The 24,925-nt window shown below is 54.5% G+C and overlaps 1 protein-coding gene and 1 long non-coding RNA gene across 2 annotated transcripts; one reads left to right on the forward strand and one right to left on the reverse strand.

Annotated features, from left to right (window-relative positions):
• The first annotated feature begins 682 nt into the window (after window positions 1-682).
• Window positions 683-19,351, forward strand: LOC144719347 (P2X purinoceptor 4-like). The gene is made up of 12 exons (XM_078595208.1): window positions 683-1,028; window positions 2,754-2,904; window positions 3,724-3,795; window positions 9,482-9,557; window positions 10,542-10,635; window positions 11,280-11,360; window positions 12,593-12,734; window positions 15,173-15,288; window positions 16,151-16,244; window positions 17,231-17,296; window positions 18,096-18,173; window positions 18,480-19,351. The coding sequence occupies exons 1-12, from the start codon at window positions 877-879 to the stop codon at window positions 18,594-18,596; spliced, it is 1,239 nt and encodes a 412-aa protein (XP_078451334.1). The 5' UTR covers window positions 683-876; the 3' UTR covers window positions 18,597-19,351.
• Window positions 19,352-20,515: 1,164 nt separating this feature from the next.
• Window positions 20,516-24,042, reverse strand: LOC144719348 (uncharacterized). The gene is made up of 2 exons (XR_013585586.1): window positions 23,922-24,042; window positions 20,516-21,393 (listed from the first exon to the last, which is right to left on the reverse strand). It is a non-coding gene; the product is annotated as an uncharacterized LOC144719348 (long non-coding RNA).
• Window positions 24,043-24,925: the final 883 nt, after the last annotated feature.

Below are 24,925 nucleotides of genomic sequence, written 5' to 3' on the forward strand. Positions count from 1 at the left end.
ATGATCCAACATCTACGGAGCTTCACTGCAGCGTTGCGTTGCTGCTGTTTGGGGGGGGGGCTTTACCATCATCGACTCCGACTCGGGCCCCGTTGGTGAATCACAGCGGGGCTGGCCCCGACCCTGCATCGGCAGCACCGCAAATCCGAGACGCCCTCGTCTCATTGCAGCCCGTGTAATGTATTCAATAACAACAAGAAGCAAACACATGTACAGAACGGAAACATTTTACCGGGTTTACGATTTAACTGTAGTTTTTTTGTACGGGTTAATAAGTGACGTTCAGTAGGGTTAAACGTTGTTCGGTAAATCTGCCTACCCGCCGATCAAGTACAGGTGGTGAGGTGGTCAGATGATGGAGAGGTAGGTGGGTGATGGGGAGGTAGGTGAGTGATGGGGAGGTAGGTGGAGTGATGGAGAGGTAGGTGAGTGATGGGGGAGGTAGGTGAGTGATGGGGAGGTAGGTGGAGTGATGGAGAGGTAGGTGGAGTGATGAATATATTAATCGGCGAATTATTCGTTGAGGGTCGATGAGTCTAGGGTTGGGAGGGGCAGGGTGGCTGGAGGGGTGATGAGTCTGGGAGCAGAGGGATGAGTCCAGTGGGGGGATGAGTTGACGCGTGGGTGGGGGGGGACATTAGTGGTGTGGGGGTGGGGTGGTCAGACCTTGATAGAATGAAAGCGCTCGCTCCGTCCATGCCAGCATAGAGAGCTTCCTCTCACCCCTCTCACTCAGCTCACTCCTCTCACTCAGCTCACTCCTCTCACTCCTCTCACTCAGCTCACTCCTCTCACTCAGCTGACTCAGCTCGCCGGGGATCGGCGGCGGCGCTGGTGGCAGCAGCGGCAGCGAAATCATCTCAGCACCTCGGGACCATGGGCTCTCGCGCGGGAACCGCGGGCTTCTGCCGCGAGATGTGGTCCGGGTTCTTTGACTACGAGACGCCCAAGACCATGGTGGTGAAGAGCCGCAAGCTGGGGGTTGTCTACCGCGGGGCGCAGGCTCTCATCCTCACCTACTTCGTCGGGTGAGCGTGGCCACGGACTGGGCTATGGGGTTAGGGGCTATGGGGTTAGGGGCTATGGGGCTGGGCTATGGGGCAGGGGTATGGGGTTAGGGGCTATGGGGCTGGGGTATGGGGCTGTGGTATGGGGTTAGGGGGTATGGGGTTAGGGGGTATGGGGCAGGGGTATGAGGTAGGGGTATGGGGCTGGGGTATGGGGCAGGGGTATGGGGCCAGGGGTATGGGACTGGGGTATGGGGCAGGGGTATGGGGTAGGGGTATGGGGTTAGGGGGTATGGGGCAGGGGTATGGGTCAGGGGTATGGGGTTAAGGTGTCGGGCTAGGGTATGGGGTTGGGGTATTGGGCAGGGATGTGGGGATCGAGGGAGGGCAGCAGTGGGGCAGGGAGAGGTCGCAGAGAGAGGACAGAGAGAAGGAGAGGGCCGGAGTATGGTCTGACAGAGGGCAGCGGTATGGATAGGGAGAGGGGCAGGGAGAGGGGGGGCAGTGGTTGGGGCAGGGAGCGAGGGCAGGTAACTCCGTACACACGAAAACCCGTGTACGTGAACCAGTCTGTGCCCCCCGCCCCCCCCCCCCCAGTCTACGCACCTCGACTACGTCCACTCGTTCTCATATGCCCCATCTCCTCATCCCCTTTCTGCACCCCCCATCCCATACCCCACCGTGGACGCCACGGTGGCTAGGAGATGTTCACTCCCTCGCCTGTTATGCAGGAGGTCGTGAGTTCGATCCCGACCCTAACGCCTGTTGTACATTTGGAGTCTGCGCGTCTCTGTCTCTACCCGTGGTCGCGTGTTTTTTATTCTTCTTCGGGTGCCTCCGGTTTTTTCCCCCCTCCACATTTAAGAATGATCTTCGCGCGTTTCTAGTATTTGGTTGTTGTGCATTTTCCACGTGATGATGATGATGAGCCACTTCGTAGAGCTATCATTTGTTATTGACAGGTCGCTTCGGAAAGATATCTCTGTAGCTCAGCGGGCCTGACCTGGTAAACAACACAAACCCCCCTCTAGAACCTCCTCGTGTCGAGGCCCCCTTCTGCCAGCAGCGACGTGAGCAAGCTGTTGCGGGGCTGCGCCTAGCTCAGCGCGTGAAACCCATGAACCACTTCCCCCCCCCCCCCCACCTTTGCATGAGAACGTCTTGGCTGTACACCGGTGGTGTGCGGCAAAAGAAAAAAAAATGTAAATGTTCGCAATGTTGATTTATTTATTATCCCGCGAATCGTAACCCCGGTCAGAAAATCCTGCTGGGTGGTGGTGGTGGTGGTGGTGTTGGTGTTGGTGCGAGTCAACATCAGTTCTCGTGATGTCGAAACAGTCGGCTTGGAGGAACGTTGTTGTTACGAGCGGCTGAACACGAAGAAGCTTCGCAGTCTGCCTGATGACCACTGGCTGGCTCCGTGTTCACAAAGGCAACATTTGACTCCTCTCGCGCGAGACTTGGTCGAACGGCTCCTCGATTCGACGGAATGCAAATCAACGTTCAATATTGACCTTTTTTTGCAAGTCTCAGTAGACTGCGTAAACCCTCGAATCGCGTCAGACTTGGCGACGGAGAGTCACTTAAAGCCTCCACTAACATATATTGCTGATAAAATTTTAATTTTAATTTTAGACAGTTTTGTTTTATGAGACCCGGTGTGGTCGGTTATGCTGCACACGATATACCAAGTAGCTCAAGCAGCCCCATGTGTGACGCCCCCGTTGTGTCTCCCCGCCACTCCAGCTGGGTGTTTCTGACCGAGAAGGCCTACCAGACGGCCGAGGGGGTGAAGGAGGTTTCCGTCATCTCAAAGGTCAAGGGGGTCACTGCGACCAACGGTAGCGACTTGAGGGCGCGCGTGTGGGACGTGGCCGAGTACGTGATGCCCCCACAGGTGAGCGGTGGCGGTGCGCACGCAGGTGAGGTGAGGGTAACAGGTGTGTGGACAAGGTGGAGGTGGTTGTGATGGGGTGGCAGAGAAGGTGAGGTGAGTTTACAGGTGTGTGGACAAGGTGGAGGGTGTGTGTGGGCAGGTGGGAGGTGGTTGTGATGGGGTGGCAGAGAAGGTGAGGTGAGGGTTACAGGTGTGTGGACAAGGTGGAGGGGGTGTGTGGGCAGGTGGGAGGTGGTTGTGATGGGGTGGCAGAGAAGGTGGGGTGAGTGAAACGGGTGAGGTGAGGGTTACAGGTGAGTGGACAGATGGAAGGGAGTGTGTGGGCAGGTGAGAGGTGGTTGTGAGGAGGTGGCAGAGATGGTGAGGTGAGTTTACAGGTGAGTGGACAGGTGGAGGGGGTGTGTGGACAGTTGACGTCAGTGGACAGGTGAAGTGTCAGTGAAGGTGTTCTATAAATATGAAATTAGATGAGATGAGATGTAACAAAATCCAAATTTCAACAATACAAACTTAAAAATATATGTTTAAGATTCACAGTATACAACCAATCGCGCAGTTTTACTGAATCCCCCCGTATCCCCCATGTCTCACAATGTCCCCTGTGGCCACCCATGTCCCCCCATGCCCTACCCCCCATGTCCCCACATGTCCTACCCCCCATGTCCCCCCATGCCCTACCCCCCATGTCCGCCTTTGTTCCCCAATCTTTCCCCCCCATGTCCCCCCCCATGTCCCCCGCATCACCCTCCACGTCCCCCCCCCCCCATGCTCCCCAATATCTCTCCAATGCCCCCCCCCCCCGCCCCCCCCGCTGCGCAGGGCACGGACAGTTTCGTGATCATCACCAACGTGCTCGAGACGCCCATGCAGTCGCTCGGAGTTTGTCCCGAGGTGAGTGAGGAGTGGTGAGTGAGGAGTGGTGAGTGAGGAGTGTGCCCCCGTTCGAGTGAGGAGTCTGCTCCGAGGTGAGAGAGATCCATAGACTCGCATAGAGACCCATAGACTCGCATAGAGATCCATAGACTTGCCAGTGTCTCGGTGCACATTTGCCAAATCTAACCGTTATTACTCGCAAATTAGATCAAATAAAATACAATGACCACATCATTGCCACTCTCCACCCCTACCGGCAGACTGACTATACCTGCCTGTGGGGCATGACGCTTTCGCGACAGCTCCGCACCGTACGGACATCCGCAAATACCAAAACCACCGCCGTCGCGCGCTCGCTGCCTTTCGAGTTCCAACAAAATCATCGACGGAATCCGCCCGTAATCACGATGTCTCATTGTTACACGCCGCCGCCGTCGCCACACAGCGTTCGCTCGCTCTCGTAGACGGATGATATACGTTCAGCTATTCGTACGTGCAATATTTAACGGGAAATACGTTGGGGAATAGAATGGGAGGTGGGAGCGGTGGTGCAGTGGTTCACGCATCGTGCTGTGACCTATAGGCGACCTGAGTTTGTTTTGATCTCACCAGGTAAGGCCCACACTGAGCTATTGTCGCTCTTTTTTGTCGAAGCGACCTGGCCGTCACAAATGATAGCTCAACGAAGTGGCTTATCATCGTGTGGGACTTTATAGCAGCCGAATTCTCTAAACGCGTGATGTTCATTCTAAATGTGGAGGGAACAACCAGAGGACCCGGAGAAAAATCCACGCGACCATGGGGAGAGAGAGAGAAACACGCACACTCCAAATATACAGCAGCAGGCGTCAGGGTCGGGATCGAACGCACGACCTCGTGTTTACCAGGCGAGGTAGTTGACATCTCCTAGCCACAGACGAGCGGGGGGAAGGGCGCAACAGCAGTAGCCACGTGGTTTAGCTGGTGCCAACTTCCCCTGCGAGCTCTGCGGTCCTCTACGCATTAAAGTGTTAACGGCCAAATGAATGAGCGTTCACACGCGGGATTAAACGAGAGGACCCAGAAGAAGGGGAAAAAACAACACCCATGCGTGCGAAGATAGAACGAATAGAGTCCGCATTTGCTGGACCGGACTGCACCTCCGATTAGCACCTGTTGGCCACGTACGGTGCGAAAGAAGTTCAACTGCACATGCACACTGTCACGCCCGGCGAGCCAGCGTTATGGCTCTTCCTGGTCGCTCGCCGACTGATAGCAAAGGGAGTCACGGAACAGCCGCAGCGTGATCCACCACCCCCTCGCAGCTGCCTCCACAGCGCTGGACTCGAGTCAGCCACGCGCAGCACGGCAGCACGGCCACCGCCGGCCGTCAGAATCGTTTGACGGTCGGCGCGATGGATAACAGATGCGACGGTGACGCAGGAGCCGAGAGCGTGGACCCTTCCGCGAAGCTGCGGTGCGTGCGAGTGCGCATTCCTTGCGCATTCCTAGCGCACTATCTAACATTCGATCTAGAAGCGCATTGTGTTTACACCAGCGGCCTCTGGAATGGTGGGGCGAGTAGGCGCGGTGTGTTGGGGGTGACGATGGTGGCAGTGGTGGTATATGTGATGGTGGTGATGGGAATGGGGGTGCGGCGATGATGTGATGGTGGTGGTGTTAGTAGTGGTCGTATGGGTGATGATGGTGGTGCAGGTGACGGGTCGCGTTGGTGTGGGTGATGATGGTGGTCGAGGTGATGGTCGTGGTAGTATGGGTGATGATGATGATGATGGTGGAGGTGACGGTAGCGGGTTAGCGCTACGCTGCACTACGAACCCAGCGACCCGAGTTCGATTACCGCTGACGGCCAACTCCAGTCACGATTATCTGAACCGGTCCTGGGCCTCCCCTGTGTCGACTCAGCCTCAAATGAGTACCTGGTGCTGTGTGTAAATATCGCCGCGAGGGAGACAAAGGCGGCCGGGCGTGGTGCTAGCCACCCCACCCACTTAGGTGCCCTAAAAAGTCAGTCAAAGGCCAGACGGGGAATCTTTGTCTTTTAGAGGTGACGGTAGCGGTGGTGATGATGATGATGGTGGTGGTTGTGATGATGATGGTGGTTGTGATGATGATGGTGGTTGTGATGATGATGGTGGTTGTGATGATGGTGATGATAGTGGTGGTGGTAATGATGATGGTGGTGGTTGCGATGATGATGATGGTGGTGTCGTTGACGTCACGGTTAACGACGCTGACTTAAGCGACGACTGCGCTGTTTACATCGCTCCCGCGAGCACCGATGGTGACCCAGTAAGCCTCTGGCTCCCATCCGTAACGACTGCAAGGAACAGGGCTCGGCTTAGGGAAGGCAATTAGCGAGGGGAAGTGCCCTGGGGGGAAGGGGGAGTGGCGTGCGTGAGCGGTCGAGATGGTTCGGGAGAGAGGATTCAGAGCGAAGGAGGAGGATTAGGGTGGAGGGTGGCAATTACGCGAGGAAGTCGTCCTGGGGAGAAAGATGTGATGATGATGGGGGGGGGCTGTCCAGGGGATAGGGGGATCAGTGGGATGGGGAACAGGGCGTGGTGGAGGGGGGGCGGGGGTTACAATGATGGAACTGTCGATGCTAACGCCGTTTAAAACCTCTCACTGAGCAATCAATCGCGTTCGTGAATTCCAATGCCTCCGATATCGCGCGCACGTGGCGTCTGCCTGGCTGATACGGGGGGGGGGGCGCTATTCGTTACGGGCCAATTTGCGGGGTCTGTTTACCTGCACCCGATACCCCCCCAGCGAGGAAGTTGGGGTAGAGGGGGGGCACCTGAACGACCCCCCCCCACCACCACCACCACCCTACCCCCGCCCTGTGTTGGTGTTGCTGTTAGTCCGTGTGTGCAAACTTACGACGCGAGGCAGATCGCATATCCGACGCCGCGTGACTTCCCTGCAGCCACTCAATCGCGCCAGGGGGAATTCATTAATGCTCGTCTGTTGTGCGCGAGTAGCGTAAAATATAATTCATCATCGTGATCATAATAATAGTATTATACAAAACACTCACTCGGTTAAATCTTGACTTAAAGCTTTCGTGACTGCAGGAATTCATATTCTTTTGGTCTTTCGGTAAAACCACGTAGACGTAAAAAGTCGCCCCCTTTTCCTGAAGACGACCGCTTGTGTTGCGATCGAAACGTCGATATTTTTGGTTATATTTTTTTCTGACTATGTGGCGCTACCGAAAGACCCAAATGATTCTCACTCGGTCTCCAGACTGTTGGGGTTTTTTTTTGTTTGCACAGACATCCTGTTGCTTTGGTTGGGTGGGATGTTTGGTGCATTGTTTGTGGGTGGGTTGGTGGGTGGGTGTTAAGGTGGGAGGCCAGGTGGGGTGGGTGTGAATGTGGCTGTTGTATACATGGTGGCTGGCTAGGTAGGTTGCAGGGCAGAGAGGTTGGTGAATATTAACGTGAGTAGGCCGACATTTAAGTGGATGTTTTGGTATACTGTCCTGTATATATGTATAGATAGCTGGATGATTTGGTGGTAGTGGTGTGGGTAATAGTGAGAGGTTTATGTTTATATATATATAATTTTTAAATAACCAGGTTATAAATCTAGAGACCAGAATGAGTCGTGTTTGTACCGTGCCGGCCGTCATAGGTGCTACTCGCTAGCAGCACTTGCCCCAAAAGTCTGTCAAGCCTATACGGGGGGGTCTTTTTCTTTGTATTTACGTATATTTAAGTGGCTGAGTTGGTATGCGTATGGGTAGCTAGCTGGCTGGCTAAGGAGGGTGGCTGGATGCTGATACGGTGGTCGGAGTGCCTTTAAGCAACTAAAAAATCTGTCCGCCACATTCATACCCACCCACCTCTCCTCTCACCTATCCACCCACCTGAACCTCTCACCTACCCACCATGCCACCCTAAATTGGCCAAACATCTCAAATGCAACGGGAGTCCTGTGACATTTTTTTTTCTTCTTCTTAAAACTCTCTGTGACTGTTTATTATTCATTAGAATATTTATAAATATTTTAGTTACTCGGGCAAAATCGATGGAGAATTGGCTTCGGGTCGAGAGAAAACCTCCACCGCGCATGCGACGGAGCGGCACGTAACGCTCCGCACAGATGGATTCAACAATCCATCGCCGTATCGCCAGCGAAGCGTCGACCCCGCATCCCGCAGCCGGGCAAACCCGAGTGCGTCATCCGAGTCATAACCGGGTTCAGATCCGGGTTCGCTTCCGAGAATTTTGCGAGATTGCTTCGGTCGGAGGTAACTGGCGTTGGCCAGGCGATCTCCGTTGCAGGACCCTCCTCACAATCTCGGCTCGAGGCTCCTGCATCAGACGTACGCTTGACTCCCAAATGTCTCTTTTAATTTATCACACGCGGCACTATCGACTGGGCATAACGTAGCATGCGCTACCATCACAGTGGCTGCAAAGAATAAACACATTCCTGCGGAGGGAGCTGGTAGGAACGTTGGGTTGCTCGGTCAATGGCCAGGGTCAACGGCGGCGTGGTGTATTCCGCAAATATGGCCGACTGTGAGGGCGGGCACAAGCCGGCGTGAGTAGGTTAAACGTTGAGTTTTATAAGGGCACCACGGGGTGACCAGCCCCTCCCCACCCAGCCCCATCCCTCCCACCCCCCACCCAGCCCCACCCTCCCCACCCAGCCCCTCCCCACCCTCCCCACCTAGCCCCTCCCCACCCTCCCACCCAGCCCCTCCCCACCCTCCCCTCTCCACCCAGCCCCACCCCTCCCATTTTTGGATGCACGATGGACACAATAATCCCCTGTGGGCTGGTGGAACCAGGTGGTTCCTACCAGTATGAACGTCTCCCGTGCTGTGCCGACATCTGTCAAGATAGTTGCACACTTTTATACATGCGGGGAGCTTCAAAAAAATGTTGAGACTTCTGAGAATTTGCAACGATGCCACGAGAAACGTGCTGCCTCCGGGTTCTGGAGACCACCTGGAGAAGATTCCAGGCCACGCGTTGACAACGATGGTGAACAAGCGGAGACTTTTTGAAGCTTATTAACATTTCACTTGTTATCATGTTACAGTGTAGTATTATCCGTTCTTTTCCCATTAAAAACGATAGTCCCATATAAGTGTGAACTTTTTTTTTTTAAATCACCCTGTAATATACACTTGACTCCCTGGCAGAGCTGATGGGTTCGTTTCGGCTCGTTGGCCTTGTGCCCGCCCTGGGACCCACTGTGAGAGTCGCGGCCCCGAATCCAACCGAGGCGGTCCCGGCTTCAGAGCGCAGCGTACGACGAACCACGCCCCTTCCCCCCCCCCCCGCAACACGCCCACCCACCCACCCCCACCACTCCGTGGAGTAGCTTTGTACATTAAAAAAAACACCCCGGGCGATATCTACAGTCCCCTAGGTAGACTCGGCCTTAAACGAGTCCCTGGTGAGACGTGGAAACAGCAGCACTTAGGAAGAGAAAGGCGATCGGGCGTGTAGCTGACCCCCCCCCCCCCCCACCGCGCTAGGTCGACTCAACCCTAAATGAGTACCTGGTGTGGCGTGTACACATTAGCACTGGAGAGACAAAGACGGCCGGGCAGGCGTAGTTGCCACCAACCCCTACGTGTGATGTGCCCGCTGTTCAGAGGTGCACGCTAACCGAACTTGCCCCAAAACGTGTGTTAAGGCTATACGGGGGGTCTTTGTCTTTGCGTGTTGTTTGTGGACAGGACCCCGACACTCCCACGGCGCCGTGTTCCAACGACACCAGCTGCCGACCAGGGGAACGAGACCAACTCTACAATGGTATGGCTCGGGGCATGGCTGGGAGCATGGCTCGGGGTATGGCTAGAAGCATGGCAGTGGCATGGCCAGGCAGGCATGGCTAGGGGCAATGCCAACTAAGCGTTCTCTTATTTACAAAAAGTATAGATGAACGTAAACCTCTCGCTATTGTCCACACTCCTACCACCAAACCATCCAGCTATCTATACATATATACAGTACAGTATACCAATACATACACTTCAATGTCGACCTACCTATGTTAATATTTACCCACCTCTCTGCCCTGCAACCTACCAAGCCAGCCACCAACACAACACACCCATCCACATCCAGCCACCTAATATCTACCCGCCCACACCCATGCCCACTGAACGTCCCATCCACACGCATACCCATCCACATACCGACTTACAACCCACATTCACATTTCACGCCGACCCACCGAATTTTAAACCAGTCACCCACCTGCTCACACACGCACCCACCCATCCACCTAACCATTAATTCAACTAACGTACCCACTCACCCACACCGACCCACCGATCCACCCAGCCACCAGCCCACACTCATACCCCACTCCCTTGTCGACTCACTTACCCAGCCATCTACCCATCCACTCAACTGCCCACATAACCACTTTGCGCAAGAGCGCAGAAGTGTGGTTACCACATCTACGCCTCTATGTAAGGAACAACACAGGTGTACTTCTCCACAAATCTGTCTGTCGCCTGATGAAGCTAGTTGTAATTACTGGTGAAACGTCGTACTCAGATTGTAAATGTTGTGGCTTGGCTCTCCAACACACCGGTGTGCTATACTAGTGACGAATTGGCACGTTCTGTTTACGTGAAAACCCTTACAAGTTGGTTGTGTCGGTATGTGGCGGGTTTTAATGACACATTTTAATATACTTACGCGATATAACCCCCAAAAAACTATGTTATGGATAACCACCTGCCCTGCTCCCCCCTGCCCTGCCTTGCCCCCCCCCCCTGCCCCCAGGAGTGAAGACGGGCCGCTGCTCGGGCAACAGGGGGCAGGGCACGTGCGAGGTGTTCGCCTGGTGCCCCGTTGAGTCCGAGGGACGCAACGCCAAGTATGGGCGCGTAGAGAGATCCGCGGAAGCACCAGAAATCCGCGGAATCCCCGGAAATCCGCGGAAGCCTAGGAGCCCATTGCGTGCACGCGAAGTCGTTACAAAATGACATGTATTAATGTATACACGTACACGATTACTGTATCGATACACACAACATTAAAGTAAATATATTTTATTCTAGATGTGTATCTAATGGAAATGTAACGATTCATATACAGGGTGCTTTAAATAGTTTTTAACACTTCTGAGAATTTGCAACAATCCCACAATAAATGTGCCGCCTCCGGGCTCTGGAGACCACCTGGAGAAGATTCCAGGCACGCGTTGACAACGATGGCGAACAAGCGAAGGCTTTGACTTTTTAAAGCTGTTAACATCACATTTGTTATCACGTTAAAGTGTATTAACCGTCCTCTTTCCATTAACAACGATAGTCCCATAGACGTGTTAACACTTTTTTGAAGCACTCTGAATGTGTACATATTGTTGGTCTCATTGTGTGGCTACAAGCATTGAGGCGCTTTCCTTTTTGATTTTCGGCTTCATTCAATGAGCCCCATCACGTGACCCCCCCCGATTTAATTATCTCCCCCCTCCCCCTCGCCGCCCTCCCCCTTCCCCCCACTACCACCTGCACACAGGTACACCCTCCTGGCTGAGGCCGAGAACTTCACCATCTTCATCAAGAACAACATTCGCTTCCCCAAGTTCAACTTCTCCAAGTGAGTTCCCGTCGCCGGCAGCCGAGACGAACTTCGGTGACGTGGAAATAGGGGGGGGGGGGGCAACTTGAGAGGAGAGCTCCGCTTCTGTCGGAGCTGTCCAGTGCTGATCTGCCTCTTCGTGTTCAGTTGGTTGTCCTTCCCCCGCACTTCCGATTAGCACGGTTGGCTGCGTACGGTGCGAAAGAAGTTCAACTTACATACATGCGGTCGAGATCCAAAATGAAGTCCTGACTGGGATGGATAAATGATCGAGTGTTGGGCTGCGTGTGGGAGGCGAAGCGGAGCGACCCGGAGGGTACCCGTCGGGCTATGCGAGCAGGCGAGCGAAATCTGACGCAGGCGTTCGCGTTATCCGTAGAAAGGCCACCCCATAGCCTCGAGAACGACAACACCCCCCGCATTCTCCGACGCGGCCTCCAATCCGAGTGCTTGACTCCAAGTCAACTCTCCACATGTGGCTCACTCGCGTCCCTTTTCCGAACTCCACCGCGCGAGCAATGCACTTACCGTACGCGACGCATTTGCATGCACGATGCATTTACGACATCAGCTGCTGCGGCTGCTGTTGTTCGATCAATAAAACCCCCTGACCTATTGACCTTGAGGGCAATGAGTTCACAACTAGGCCAGGGTCCCATCGTGGTCAAACCCATACGTACACACAAGACAAAAACGCAGGCCCCATGTATAGCCTTCACAGACGGTTGGAGCAAGTGCTGTTAGCGAGGAGGGGGTGGAGGATCTTCCGCCAGAGGTCGCAAACGGGTTTTGATTCTTTACCCGTACCCGTACCCGGCCGCACTAGGGTCGCAAATGGGTACCCGTACCCGTACCCTACCCGAAACGAGTGACAAACGGTTATTCACCAGTGACTCACGGCCTACCCGTACCCGTACCCGGCCGCACCAGGGTCGCAAACGGCTACCTGTACCCGTACCCGGCCGGGTACGGGTAGCCGGGTATCGGGTAGGGTACGGGTATCGGGTACCCGGTTGCGACCTCTGTCTTCCGCGTTCCAGTCGACAGAAACGTCACCAACCCCAGCGACCAAAACACCACGACGCTTGGTCCGGACTGAGGTCACAGAACAACGTCGAGATGAGGACTCGTGCACAATGGTCACATTGGAGGGGGGGGGGGGGGCGGCAAGGGGGGCAGGTTGCATGTGGTGGGGTAGAGTGTGGGTGCTCCCACCCTCCCTGACCCCCGCGCTGTCGGCTGGGGTGCAGGGGCAACCTGCGAGATAACATGCCCAAGACCTACCTCCAGTCGTGCAAGCACGACGCCCGGCACAACAACTACTGCCCCATCTTCCGCCTGGGTGACATGTTGAAGAGGGCTGGCCTCACCTACCAGAAGTTCTCTAAAAAGGTACAGTCCACAGCGCGCGACCACACACGCACACACACACGCGGGGACGCACACGTACAGAGTACTCATTTACTAGGCCCGCTGCTGATACGACTTGTCACTGATGGTAGTCTGTGGCTTGGAATCGAACCCAGGTACCGTAGGCTTCGTAGTGCGGTGCACGACCCGCTGAGTCTCCGCTCGAACTTACACAATCGCACACACACACAAATGCACGTGCAGAGACAAACATGTGAACATGCGAAGGACAAAGGATAGCCTTCAGACGGTTGGGGTAAGTGCTGTTAGCCGGTTCAGCACACGGGGGTGGGATGGGGTGGCCAACACCAATCCCGGCCGCCTTTGTTTCTCCAGTGCTGATGTTTACACACCGGCACCAGGCACCAACTTAAGGCTGAGTCGACCTAGGGGAGGCTCAGGTCCGATTCATATGTTCACCGTTATTATTGATCGTGAGTTGGAATCAGACTCGGGTCGCCGGGTTCGTAGCGCAGCGCGCTAACCACTACACTACCGCTCCCCACACACAGACACACACAGTCACACATGCGCGTATCTCGCGCGCTGTGTTAGTGTTAACTTGCCAAATGCGAGCGCGTTCGTGACGATTTTTTGTTCCCAATAAAAGCTTCGGGCCACTGAACCACATCAGAAGCTGGGAAGGGAAATTGCCCGAATCGTTTGGCGGCGCCGTAAATGTGTCCAGCTGCTCAATCGGTCACGAGAGGCCGCGTTCATTCCATCGCCGACTGCCAGAGCGTTCGAAACAACATCGGTGTTTACGCACACAGCAGTACACAAACAAAGGGGGTGACCCTCGTTATAATTCATTGCCTTGCACCACATTTTTAAAAAAATATCTTGAACCGGTAGAACATTTTTTGTGGTTTCATGGCAATGCCATCACGGCGCTTTCAGATGCGCATCGGCGGCCGTCTGGAATGGAGATCTGTGGAACAGAGCTTCAAAGCCAGTCTCAACGCATTTTCTGATTCTGATTCTTCCTTCCGATGTTAGGAAAGTGGAAATCATCTCGGCTGACAACTCATTTCTTGAGAACTGCTTTCTTTCGCGCGTGTTGGCTTGTTGTCCCTCGCCCGCGCCTTCGGTTAGCGCCGTTGGCTACGTACGGCGCGGAAGAAGTTCAACGCACACGCACGCACACATACGCACACACAATGCATTTGTTTCTCAACGCAGTGCCCCATCCCTGGCCATTGACTCGAGTCCACCCGGCACCAGAGCCCGCGCCTCTCCACGGCTGTGAGGATTTCGTCCGCGTGGTGTCAACACCAGCGACAGATCTCCTGAGAAAGACTGAAATAGCCCCACGACACCTGGTGGCTGTTGACGGAATTCTGTTAATTACCCGCGTAAACATTTGTAATGCGCATTTTTATTGAGGAACTGCGTCGTTGTTTTCGCGTGGCCTTGGCACTGATTTTGGTGTTTTTGCTGCTTTGCCAAAGCTTGTATTTAGCGTTGAACACTCGTCAGGAGTGTACGCACTAATGCAATTGGTACTTATATATACGTTACCTATGTTTTTTGTATTTATTTTGAGTGACTTGCCTACCGTTTCTCTATTACGTACTCATATCGGTTGTTGTTGTTGTTGTTGTTGTTGTTGTTTTATTTGCCGTCATAACTCGTGTACCCGCCCCTGCTGGGACACCTGTGAAAAAAAGAGCTTAACAGCTCATCGGATTTCTCCAGGATAAATAAAGAGTCTGATGATGATGATGATGATATTTTCACTCCGCCTGACTTCCGAGCTGCGGAACCCAGGCCAGCCGGCCAGCCCCGCGAAGCGAAATCGGCTCCAGAGAATTCGAGTCGCATGGCCACGGGCTCACGGCCCACTTGCTGACCTGGGACATCTCTGGAAAAAAAAAAAGCTTCATAGCTCATCGGATTTCTCCTCCTGCTGCCGGAATCAAGATTCTGATTCTGAGTCGAGAAAACACCGTGGGTAGACCACGCGCTGCCGGCAGAGCAAACTCGAGTTCGTATGTGTGTGCGTGTGTATGTTGAACTTCTTTAGCACCGTACTTAGCCAACCGTGCTAATCGGAGGTGCGCAGTTCACACTCGACTCGTGTGGCATTGACCGCGGTGACCTTTTTGACCCGAACGTCTAAGCTGTGTGTGTGGTGTATGTGGTGTGTGTGTGTGGTGTGTGCGAGGTGTGTGTGGTGTGTGTGTGTGGTGTGTCGGTGTGGTGTGTGTGTGTGGTGTGTGTGTGTGGTGTATGCGGGGTGTGTGTGTGTGGTGTGTGTGCGGGGTGTGTGTGTGTGGTGTGTATGTGTTGTGTGTGTGTGTGGTGTGTGTGTGTGGTGTGTGTGTGGTGTGTGTGGTGTGTGTGTGGTGTATGTGCGGGGTGTGTGTGTGGTGTATGTGTTGTGTGTGTGGTGTGTTCTGGGCGCGGTGCTTCTGCAGGGCGGGGTGCTGGGAGTTCTAATCAGCTGGACGTGCGACCTGGATCGCGGCGCGGACTCCTGCAACCCCATGTACTCATTCAGACGCCTCGACAACGGGGCGGGCTACAACTTCAGGTGCCCTCCCTCCCATCCCATCCCCCCTTCCCCTCCCTCCCCTCCCTCCCCTCCCTCTCCTCCCTCCCCTCCCTCCCCTGCTCCCATCCCCCTCTCTACTCCCCCCCTCCTTTCCAAACACAACCATATCCTCTTAAACTAAACGATACATTACTTTTGTATTACCAGGCAAAGCCCACTGACTTATACAGCTCTTTTTCAGGAGCGACCTGGCCACAATGATTGCACAACGGAGTGGCTTACCGTCGTGTGTAAATCTATAGAAGCCAAATATTTGAAACGCGTGTTGACTGTAAATATGGAGGGAAAAACCGGAGGACCCGGAGAAAAATCCACACGACAACGGGGAGAGAGACACCCGCAAATTCCAAATATACAGCAGGCGTCAGGGTCGGCATCGAACCCACGACATCCTGTATACCAGGCGAGGGAGTTAACATCTCGCCACCGATTCACCGATGAATATAGATTATGTGTTCACCATCTGATTGTGATTCAATCAATCAATCAAGTCTTTATTTTTATAGCACTATTTCGTGCAAAATATGCAATTCAAAGTGCTGTAGAGATCAAATAAAACATTGTTAAAAGACTGAATCGCAAGAACAATAAAAGCAATTTCCACACATAAACAAAAGCGCACGATAAGAAATTACTATAGAAGGCATATATTTTTTTAACACAACACTACAAAATAATCTTAAGCAAAAGCCAGTTTGAAAAGGTACGTTTTTAGATTTAACTTCAAATTGCAGATTGAATGGACGACGACGATGATGACGACATGCAAATGACATGCATATTACATGCAAATCTTGTGCAACATCTGTCGGTGCGGGGACGCTGGTGCCGCGTGGTGCAGGTACGCGCGCTACCACGTGCTCCCCGGTGGCGTTGAGGCGCGCACGCTCGTCAAGGCGTACGGCATCCGCGTGGACATCGTCGTCTCCGGCGAGGTGTGCGCGACTCCCACTCGCCCTGCTCCCACCACACCATCTCCCACACCCCGTCTCTCTCTCCCTGATCCCATGGTGCTCCCACCGCGGCAGTCATACTTCTGCCCCCCCCCGTCTCTCTCCCTCTACCAACGTCTCCCACCCCGTCATATTTCTCCCCCATCTTGCATCACGCGTTACCCCACCTACTCTCTCGCACTCACGTCTCCCTTGCCGGCTCCAACCCACGCGCATTCTCCCACGCGCTGTCTCCCGCCCACGAATCATGGGCATCTCCATCATCATCACGACCCATGGGCAGATAGCCCGTAGGTGCACACTGCACATTTCGTAAAACAAAATTTCCCCAACCTTCGCTTGTCTCGTGCCAAACTTTCTGAAATAAGAAAAAATCAACAGCCGCGTCACCTCTTCTAAAAACCTTTCCGCAGCGCGGGCCGCAGGTGGCGATGCCGTCGTACGTTCGGCTGTAAAGGCAGACGCGAGGCCAGAGGCCGTCACCTCTCATCATGTAGCTCCACGCCCGTGGCTCTGTGTCCCGTCCTGTACCTCGCAACATGGAATATCATCTTCATCATAACCCTGCCCCTAATTTACTTTTTTTAAACTATATATATTTTATTTTACCAGTTAAGGCCAAACTGAGCTATGCAGCTCTTTTTTCAGAAGCGACCTGGACATCGCAAATGATAGCTCAACGAAGTGGCTTACCATGTTGGAATTTATATCAGCCAAATATTCTAAACGCGTGATGTTGATTCTAAATGTGGAGGGGAAAAAACCGGAGGACCCGGAGAAAAATCGACGCGACCACGGGGGGAGAGAGAGAGAGAGACGCGAACTCCACATATAGAGCGGCCGTCAGGGCCGGCATGGAATCCACGACCTCGTGCATACCTGGCGAGGGAGATAACATCTCACCAGCGCGGCGCCCTAAATGCGTTCCTCTTTCACCCCCTGTACCCCCCTCCCTGCCCCCCCCCCAGGCGCGCAAATTCTACATCATCCCCACCATCATCAACCTCGCCGCCGCTCTGACCTCTGTCGGGGTGGTGAGTTCTGACAGCACCGTCGCGCTGCGGTAAAGGCGCAGACCTGCAAAGTGCAGGTGGAAGGGTGGAATGCAGTCTACTCGAGAATGGTATTTTTGGCCTCATCATCATATCTACGATGGCCAGGACGTCTTGGGAAGCGGTGGTAGTAGCCACACTTTACCCCACCACCGTCACGCGTGACTCTGTCGATCGACTGGTGGTACCCATTCACCTGCGTGGAGCACATAGCAAGGTGGGGGGGGGGGGGTTAAGAAACGTGCCCAGTGATATCACCAGCCGGGTCTATCCACAGCTGGATGACGGCCTTCCTGTGCCAAGGCCATGCCTCATGATCATCACGGAAAATTACGAATCAGCATTGAATGGTGACGAATCGATATTGCATGACGGTTTCAGAATCGATAATGAAAGATGATGGTGGTGGTAGTGGTGATAGTAAACTATAAACGAAACTTTTTAGATTTTACCAGGTAAGGCCGACTGAGCCATATAACGCTTTTTTCAGAAGTGTCCTGGCCACAAACGACATCTCAACGAAGTGGCTTATCACGTGGAAATGTTTCGCGGCCAAACACTCTAAACACGTGATGTTGATTCTAAATGTGGAGGGGAAAAAACCGGACGACCCGGAGAAAAATCCAGAACACGCAAACTCCAAATATACAGCAGCAGGCGTCAGGGTCGGGATCAGACCCACGACCTCCTGTATACCGGGCGAGGTAGCGAACATCTCCTAGCCACCGTGGCGCTGATGATGACTACGACGGCGGTTTGGACTATCCGCGTGCGCGTGCAGGCCTCGGTGATCTGTGATTGGCTGCTGCTGAACACCATGAGGAGACGCAACATCTACCGCATGAGCAAGTTCGAGGAGGTGAGTGGCGCTCCGCGTGCGTCCCTCGGGGGGGGGGGGGGGGTCGGCGACACCTCGAGGCGGTCGCGCTGCCCCACGGCGGCTCTCCCCCGGTTCACCTTTTTCTGGGTCGTGCCGCAAGGTGCCGGGCACGACGTCCGACGTTTCGCCGCGCGTACCGAGAGGGGGGGGGGGGGGGCGGAAGTGAATTACAGCGGGCTCGAGGGAGGAGGAGGGGGCGTATACCTCCAGGATGAAATACGACGAGGTTTAAGGCCACCTCGTCGAGCTAACCTCGTTTTGTGTCGGCGCACGTGCTCCACGCAGGTGAACGAGGGCACGGCGCCCAGGGCCGAACTCTCGTCGCTTCCGTCGCGGGAGCTCGCTGGCGGAAAAGCGGACGCGCTCTCCAACGGGTTCTCCACGGACGACTCAATGCTGTGAGGCGGGCCCCACCGGCCTCAGGATCGGCCTCCGGACCGGACCGGTTCTTCATCCCTACGAGAGGAGATGGCCGCAGGGTGCCCAGTCGTGGACCGGGCGAATTGGGCGCTCGGGTTTTGCGATTCGCCGAGCGATTGCGGTTAAAGAGCAGAGATTTGAAACGCCGTCAAAGGTCAAGAGGTCAACACGACCGGTGCCGTCAATGTCAACCCCACATCAGCCTCCTCCTACCAGATCTCGAATTCGTGGCGAAGGTGACACCGGGCCAACGGTGTCAGCTCTTACGGCCTCATCATCATCACTATCATCACCATCGCCACCATCACCAGTGTCTGGCTTGAGCGCTTCCCATTGATGGCCGACCTCTGAGTGCCAGTCACGGTGACCCGCCTTCCTCCTCCTCCTCCTCGCACACCACGTGTCTCTTCCTCCCATGGTAACTCCCTCATCCTGATGTCTACAACGCTCTGTGGCCACGCTCTATTCACAGCCTACGAGTTACATTACCCCGCCCTCCACCCATCACGGCCACGCGTCCCACCCATCGCGTCCTCCTCCTCTTCCCACCACGTTCTACTCCAAACCTCCAAGTTGTCTACCCCCATCCCGCGATTACATTCCCAGCCACATCCACAAACCCGACGTCGCCTCGCATTAGCGCGGTTTTGCTACGTACGGTGCGAAAAAAAAGTGCAACATGCATACGTGGCAGTCGTATAGAACGGGCGGCTCTTCTCTACACTGGAGGAAGTGGGGGCGGGGGGGTGTAGAGGGCAGGGGGGGGCTCCCCCGTGTCAAAATCTCGGGGGGGGGGGGGGGGGGCTCGCAGGGGGGGGGGGGGGGGGGGGGCGGGGGGTGGGGGGGGGGTCGCCAACTGTCAGCGACGTCCGTGCAGTCCACGTGTGTCACTCGCGCTGTTCCGTTCCTGTTCGCTGTTCGACGAGCTGCTTTGTTCCCAATGTAATCTCGCCTTTGACGAAGACCCAGTGTCCCCCTCCCCCCTCGTCCTGTCCACCAAACCTTATCAAGGCTGTAATGTTTCTACTTTCATGTTTCTACTTTAGACGAAGCTTCGCAGGCATAGCCTTCACAGGCTGTAGGGGCAAGTGCTGTTCGCGAGCACCTGCTAAGGCCGGAACGGCTCACGATGGGCGTGGGTAGGTGGCGAGTGCCGAGCCCGGCAGCCTTTGTCTCTCCAGTGCTCATGTATACACACCGCTCCATGTACTCTGCGGCCGTCTGGAAGGCTATTCCTTCCGATATTAGGAAGCCACTGGAGCTATGCACTTTCAAATCATCATCTAGATTGAAAACTAATGTCGTTAGAACTGCGTTTCGTGTTCAGTTTATTGTCCTTCCCCGCACCGCCGATGAACACGGGTTGGCTGCGTACGATGCGGAGGAAGTTCAACGTGCATACGTATTTAAGGCCGAGTCAACCTAGAGGGACAAGGCCAAGGAGGGGGTTCAGATATTCGTCGCCGATGTTGACCACGAGCGGGGAATCGAGCCCGGGTGGTCGGGTTCAGCAGCGCAGCGCGCTCACCACGAGGCGACGCCACGCGGTAGACACACGCACACGTGAGCCACCGCTTGCGGGAAGGGGTTGATGGAGCTGCCGTGTGGACGACTGGCACGGAGATAAGACGTGGGACTAAAGGTACGGGGATATTTGATCTCGCAGTGGATAGAGAATGTGTGATGGCGAGTCCATTGAAAGCAGTCGACCTGTATTTGCGGAAACGAGACGGAGAGAACGAAACACAAACCCACAATAATAATCGATTCCGAATCGAATCGCGACATCGTAATCAATTCATGTAGCAGCTCCTGGCGCGCGGTTCCGAAACGTCGGACATCGTTGCCGAGCGACGTTAAATCGCCATGGAACAGCAAGAAAGGCAAACTCGCTACTCGGCTATTCTTGACGCGTGCGATGTATTTAATCACAACATTATCTGCGTACACGTAACCGAGATGCGCTTGCGTTCACCGTAGTTACAAAAGGTGTACCTAGCCTGGCACAAGCGCCGTGGTGACGTCGCCGCCACTTAGTTGTTGTTGTTGTTGGTGGTGGTAACAATGCGAAGACGGAGGAGGGCAGAGGGCATGGGACGGCTTGCTGAACGGGTCGCATAGACAGAGGGACGAGGTAATGCGCGCGCGTGCGTGTGCGTGCGCGTGCGTGTGTGTAAGTAATATCCACAGTAATAAAGCAGCGCTGTACACGTACAGCCCTTTTGTCAATGCACTGCTGGACGAGGGCTCACTTCACACCACCTTAACGAATTGTTTCAATGCGTGTACAATCATCTTGAGATGGGGGTCATAGTTTACGAATTACAATCTCAGACGTCTGCAACTAACACCGTCATTTTTCAACGAGGGGCTTCGATTTGTGTTTTTAATTAATTCAATAAATGCCGACCGCTATTTCAGCCGGAGCTGCCCGGGGCTGACCTCCGGAGCGTGGCCACGTGTCCGATGGGGCCCCGCGCGTGCCAGCTTATCGACTGTTGTTGCTCAGGGATGGCGCGTGCCACAGCAAACACCAGTCTGATAAGCTAACGCGCACGACACACTGACACCAACTCCACTCTATAGTCAACTCGAAGCACATTATCAGTATTGATCATCGTATTCATCATCATCATTTGTCATCAGGTCATGATGCCGATCGTGACGATGACGATCATCATCATCAGCAGCATGATGATCATCAGCAGATGTATCGTAGTTGTCTTCATCATCATCATCCGCGACTGGACCTTCGTTCTGTCTCCGCCCGACTGCACTCCTGTGTGGGTCACGCGCACAAGACATTGGCACACATTTAGAGTTCTCTTATATAGCCTCGAGGGTGGGTGCGTGAGTGGGTGGAGCGGTGGCCCAGCGGTTAGCGCACTGCGCTATGAACCGGGACCTCCGGCCTGAAATCCCAATATCCCAACTGGTCCCGTCCCGGGCCAACCAAAACCGGTCCCGCCTTCGGCAAGCCGCACTGACCAGAGCGGTGAAGTATGGTCAAATCAACATCGCGGTCAAACAATGCGCTGCCGAAGTGTGATTAAAGTCAGAGGCACGCTCCTTTAAAATGAACGTCAGTTTCATCGACATTTCACCACCGATGCCACCGATTTAGCACGTTTTTCGTATTATTGTTTATTGTAGGGTAACATCTAAACATTCAGTTTTTTTTAACCCACGACCCCTCCCTCCCTTTTTTTTTACTGGGCATCTGTGAAAAACAGAGCTTCATAGCTCATCAGATTCCTCCTGCACTCTGAGAAATGTTCCGATCGTGAAACGTCGGACTCTCCGATCGATCGCACGAGCGATCAAACGCACGGCGATTCGACGAATGGTCGCGACTGCGAGGCGCCCTTCGCCGCAATCGAACAATCGATCCATCGATCCATTTGCCGTGCCCCGTGACGCCGCCTCGCGTCGCCGTTACCACCCCGTTACCGAATCGACGGGAACGCCAAGCGGTGATCAAGGCCCGGACACGAGCTTGGATCGACCGGCATAAAAGGCGGCGTGAGCCCCCTCCCCCTCTCCCCTTCATCACCTCCCGGTACCTTCAGAAACCCGCGCTGACCGGCGTGGTGAAGTATGGTCAAAATCATCCCAACGGATGATGGAGGCCCTCATCCAGCAGTGGATTGACCAACGGCCTCCCACCGTGAGCCCTTAGGGAGCAAAGGTCACCGCCTCCTTGCTATTGTTCTCTCGTCTCACGTGCACACGTCGACGGCTAATTTGCATAAATTTGCGTATAATTTCATCCAATGAAACAGCGTTGCTTGTCACGCAAGCTGCTCACGATGCATTTGACGTGAGCGTTAACAATCAATAATAATAATAATCGATTATCGAGATGCCCGGTTACACAGCCCGGTTCTAACGAACTCGTCCCACGTGCATCGATCGGCGTGACGGACACACGTGGCGTGCTGCTCACTGTATTCCGCTACAGTCCGGTGCTCTTACACACGGACTCGTCTTCTTCCGGGGGCTGAGCTCCGGAAAATATCCCCCCCCCCGAAACCCAAGCCGGTAAGGGGAGCCCTAAGAATATTCCATTCTGCGCTGACACACAAATGAACAGACAGCCCCCCCCCCACTCCAAACCTGTATAGCCCTAGAGACCATACTTCACCACGCTGGTCAATGCTGGTTGTTGGTGGAGGAGAGTGCCCAGGAACGATTCTGATGTCACGCAATCGGCTCGATGTTCACAATCGGAATCTGTATTGATACTGGAGCAGGAATCCGATGAGCTGTAAAGCTCTTTCCCACAGATGTCCACTCGGGGCACCGGGTAAGAACGCGAGACCGTTCGCCGTGACCTGCGATCTAACTCAGGTTACCGGTTTCGGAGCGCAGCGCGCCCACCGCAGAGCCCCCATGCCGCACCACGCGATATTCGCCTCCGTCCCCTACACAGGAGGTGAACTTCGCCTGCAGGGCCTGGCGCCGACCTTGACCCCGGAGTCAAGGTCGGCCTAGAGCCAGTGGTTAAAATTCCACATTCTCATGGCGGGGGCGAACATCACCATCGGACAACCGCTCTGGACTTCCGACAAAGTGGTACTCTCGTTTTATCGACCCGTTTCTACCCCCCCCCCAAACCCTCACCGCCGCCCCACCCACACCGACACACGTGGACTCGTCACCATCGAGAATGTAAGTTGGACGCTCCCACCACGTGACCACCCGGACTGGTTCCTTCGTAAAACAATCATTCAAACACACACACACATTAAATGTGCGTGCGTGTGTATGTGTGTGTGTGTACCTGTATGGTTATGTGTAGTCTATGTTTGTGTACCTGTATGGTTATGTGTAGTCTGTGTGTGTGTGTACCTGTATGGTTATGTGTAGTCTGTGTGTGTGTACCTGTATGGTTATGTGTAGTCTGTGTGTGTGTGTACCTGTATGGTTATGTGTAGTCTGTGTGTGTGTACCTGTATGGTTATGTGTAGTCTGTGTGTGTGTACCTGTATGGTTATGTGTGGTCTGTGTGTGTGTGTACCTGTATGGTTATGTGTGGTCTGTGTGTTGCAACCCTGCGGCCCAAGTTCAATTCCCGGCCACGGCCAACATCAGTGGCGCGCTCCTGGGTGGATTCATCCTGAAGCTCGTCCATGTGGCACGCGGCGTGGTCTGGCGTGGCGGTGTTGGCCACACAATTGAGCCTCAACAGGTGCTCGCTAACTAACAAGCGGGCTCCAAACAGCCTTTGAAGGGCTATCGATTGTGGGTGGTGTGGGTGGTGAGTGGGGTGAGTGGTTGCGCGAGTTGCAGATTGCTGTGAAATACCGAAACGATGTGAAGTCTTCGCATCACGAGTGGAACCACGGCCGTGGACTCGCATCGCCGCACACTCGCGCGCCCCCACACACACACACCTGTGTCTGTGGGCACACCTGTGCGTGTGTGTGGGCGAAGATCCAGCTGCATCGCCTTTTTAAACCCAAGACCCCCATCATCATCCTCCCACCTTGCTCCCTCCCACCCTATCCCCATCGGCCCTCTCTCACCTCGTCTCTTTTTTTCCCCTTCGCGCCCGGGACCAACCGGATTTAACCGGCCCAGGAATGTCACGACAACCCAGGTTACGATTGGATCTATAGACCGACTCGGTCTCTCCCCCCCCCTCTCTCTCTCTCTGTCGTCCGCCCGTGACTCCGTCTCGCTTCACCTGCACGCACCTGGACTCGCACAACCGCTCTGGCACGCACTGTACGCTTGTACCGGTTCTGGTGCCTCCCCTAGGTCGACTCGGCCTCGAAGCAGTACCTGCTGCCTTCATAGGCGCTCGCCAACAGCCCTTGCCCCCGACAGTTACATGCTATACAGTGGAGCTTTGGCTTTGTATGTTATGTGTATGAGGAAACGATTGTGTTTGTGCATGTGTGCACCTAGCCTGGCACAAATGCCTCGGTGGGATCACCGCCAAGTAGTGGCTAAGGTCCGCCAATAATCGTTGTTGTTATTGTTGAATTGCAGCTGATGTGCCTGCAATTAGGAGAGAGGCATTAACCACGGGAATCATCCAGGGCACAAGGCAGGAGGAGGCAATGACATGCACTATTTTTTTTATTTTTTTTGACCAGGTCTAAGACCCCCACTGAGCTACGTAGCTCGGTTTCAGACGCAACTTGGCTATCGCAAATGATAGCTCAACGAAGTGGCTTATCACGTGGGAATTTATAACAGCCAAATACTCGAAACGCACGATCCTAAATGTGGAGGTGGAAAACCGGGGGACCCGGAGAAAAATCCACGCGACCACAGGGAGAGAGAGATACGGAAACTCCAAA

The sequence above is a fragment of the Lampetra planeri genome, chromosome 6 (assembly GCF_965212315.1).
Source record: "Lampetra planeri chromosome 6, kcLamPlan1.2.h2, whole genome shotgun sequence".
Lineage (NCBI taxonomy): Eukaryota > Metazoa > Chordata > Hyperoartia > Petromyzontiformes > Petromyzontidae > Lampetra > Lampetra planeri.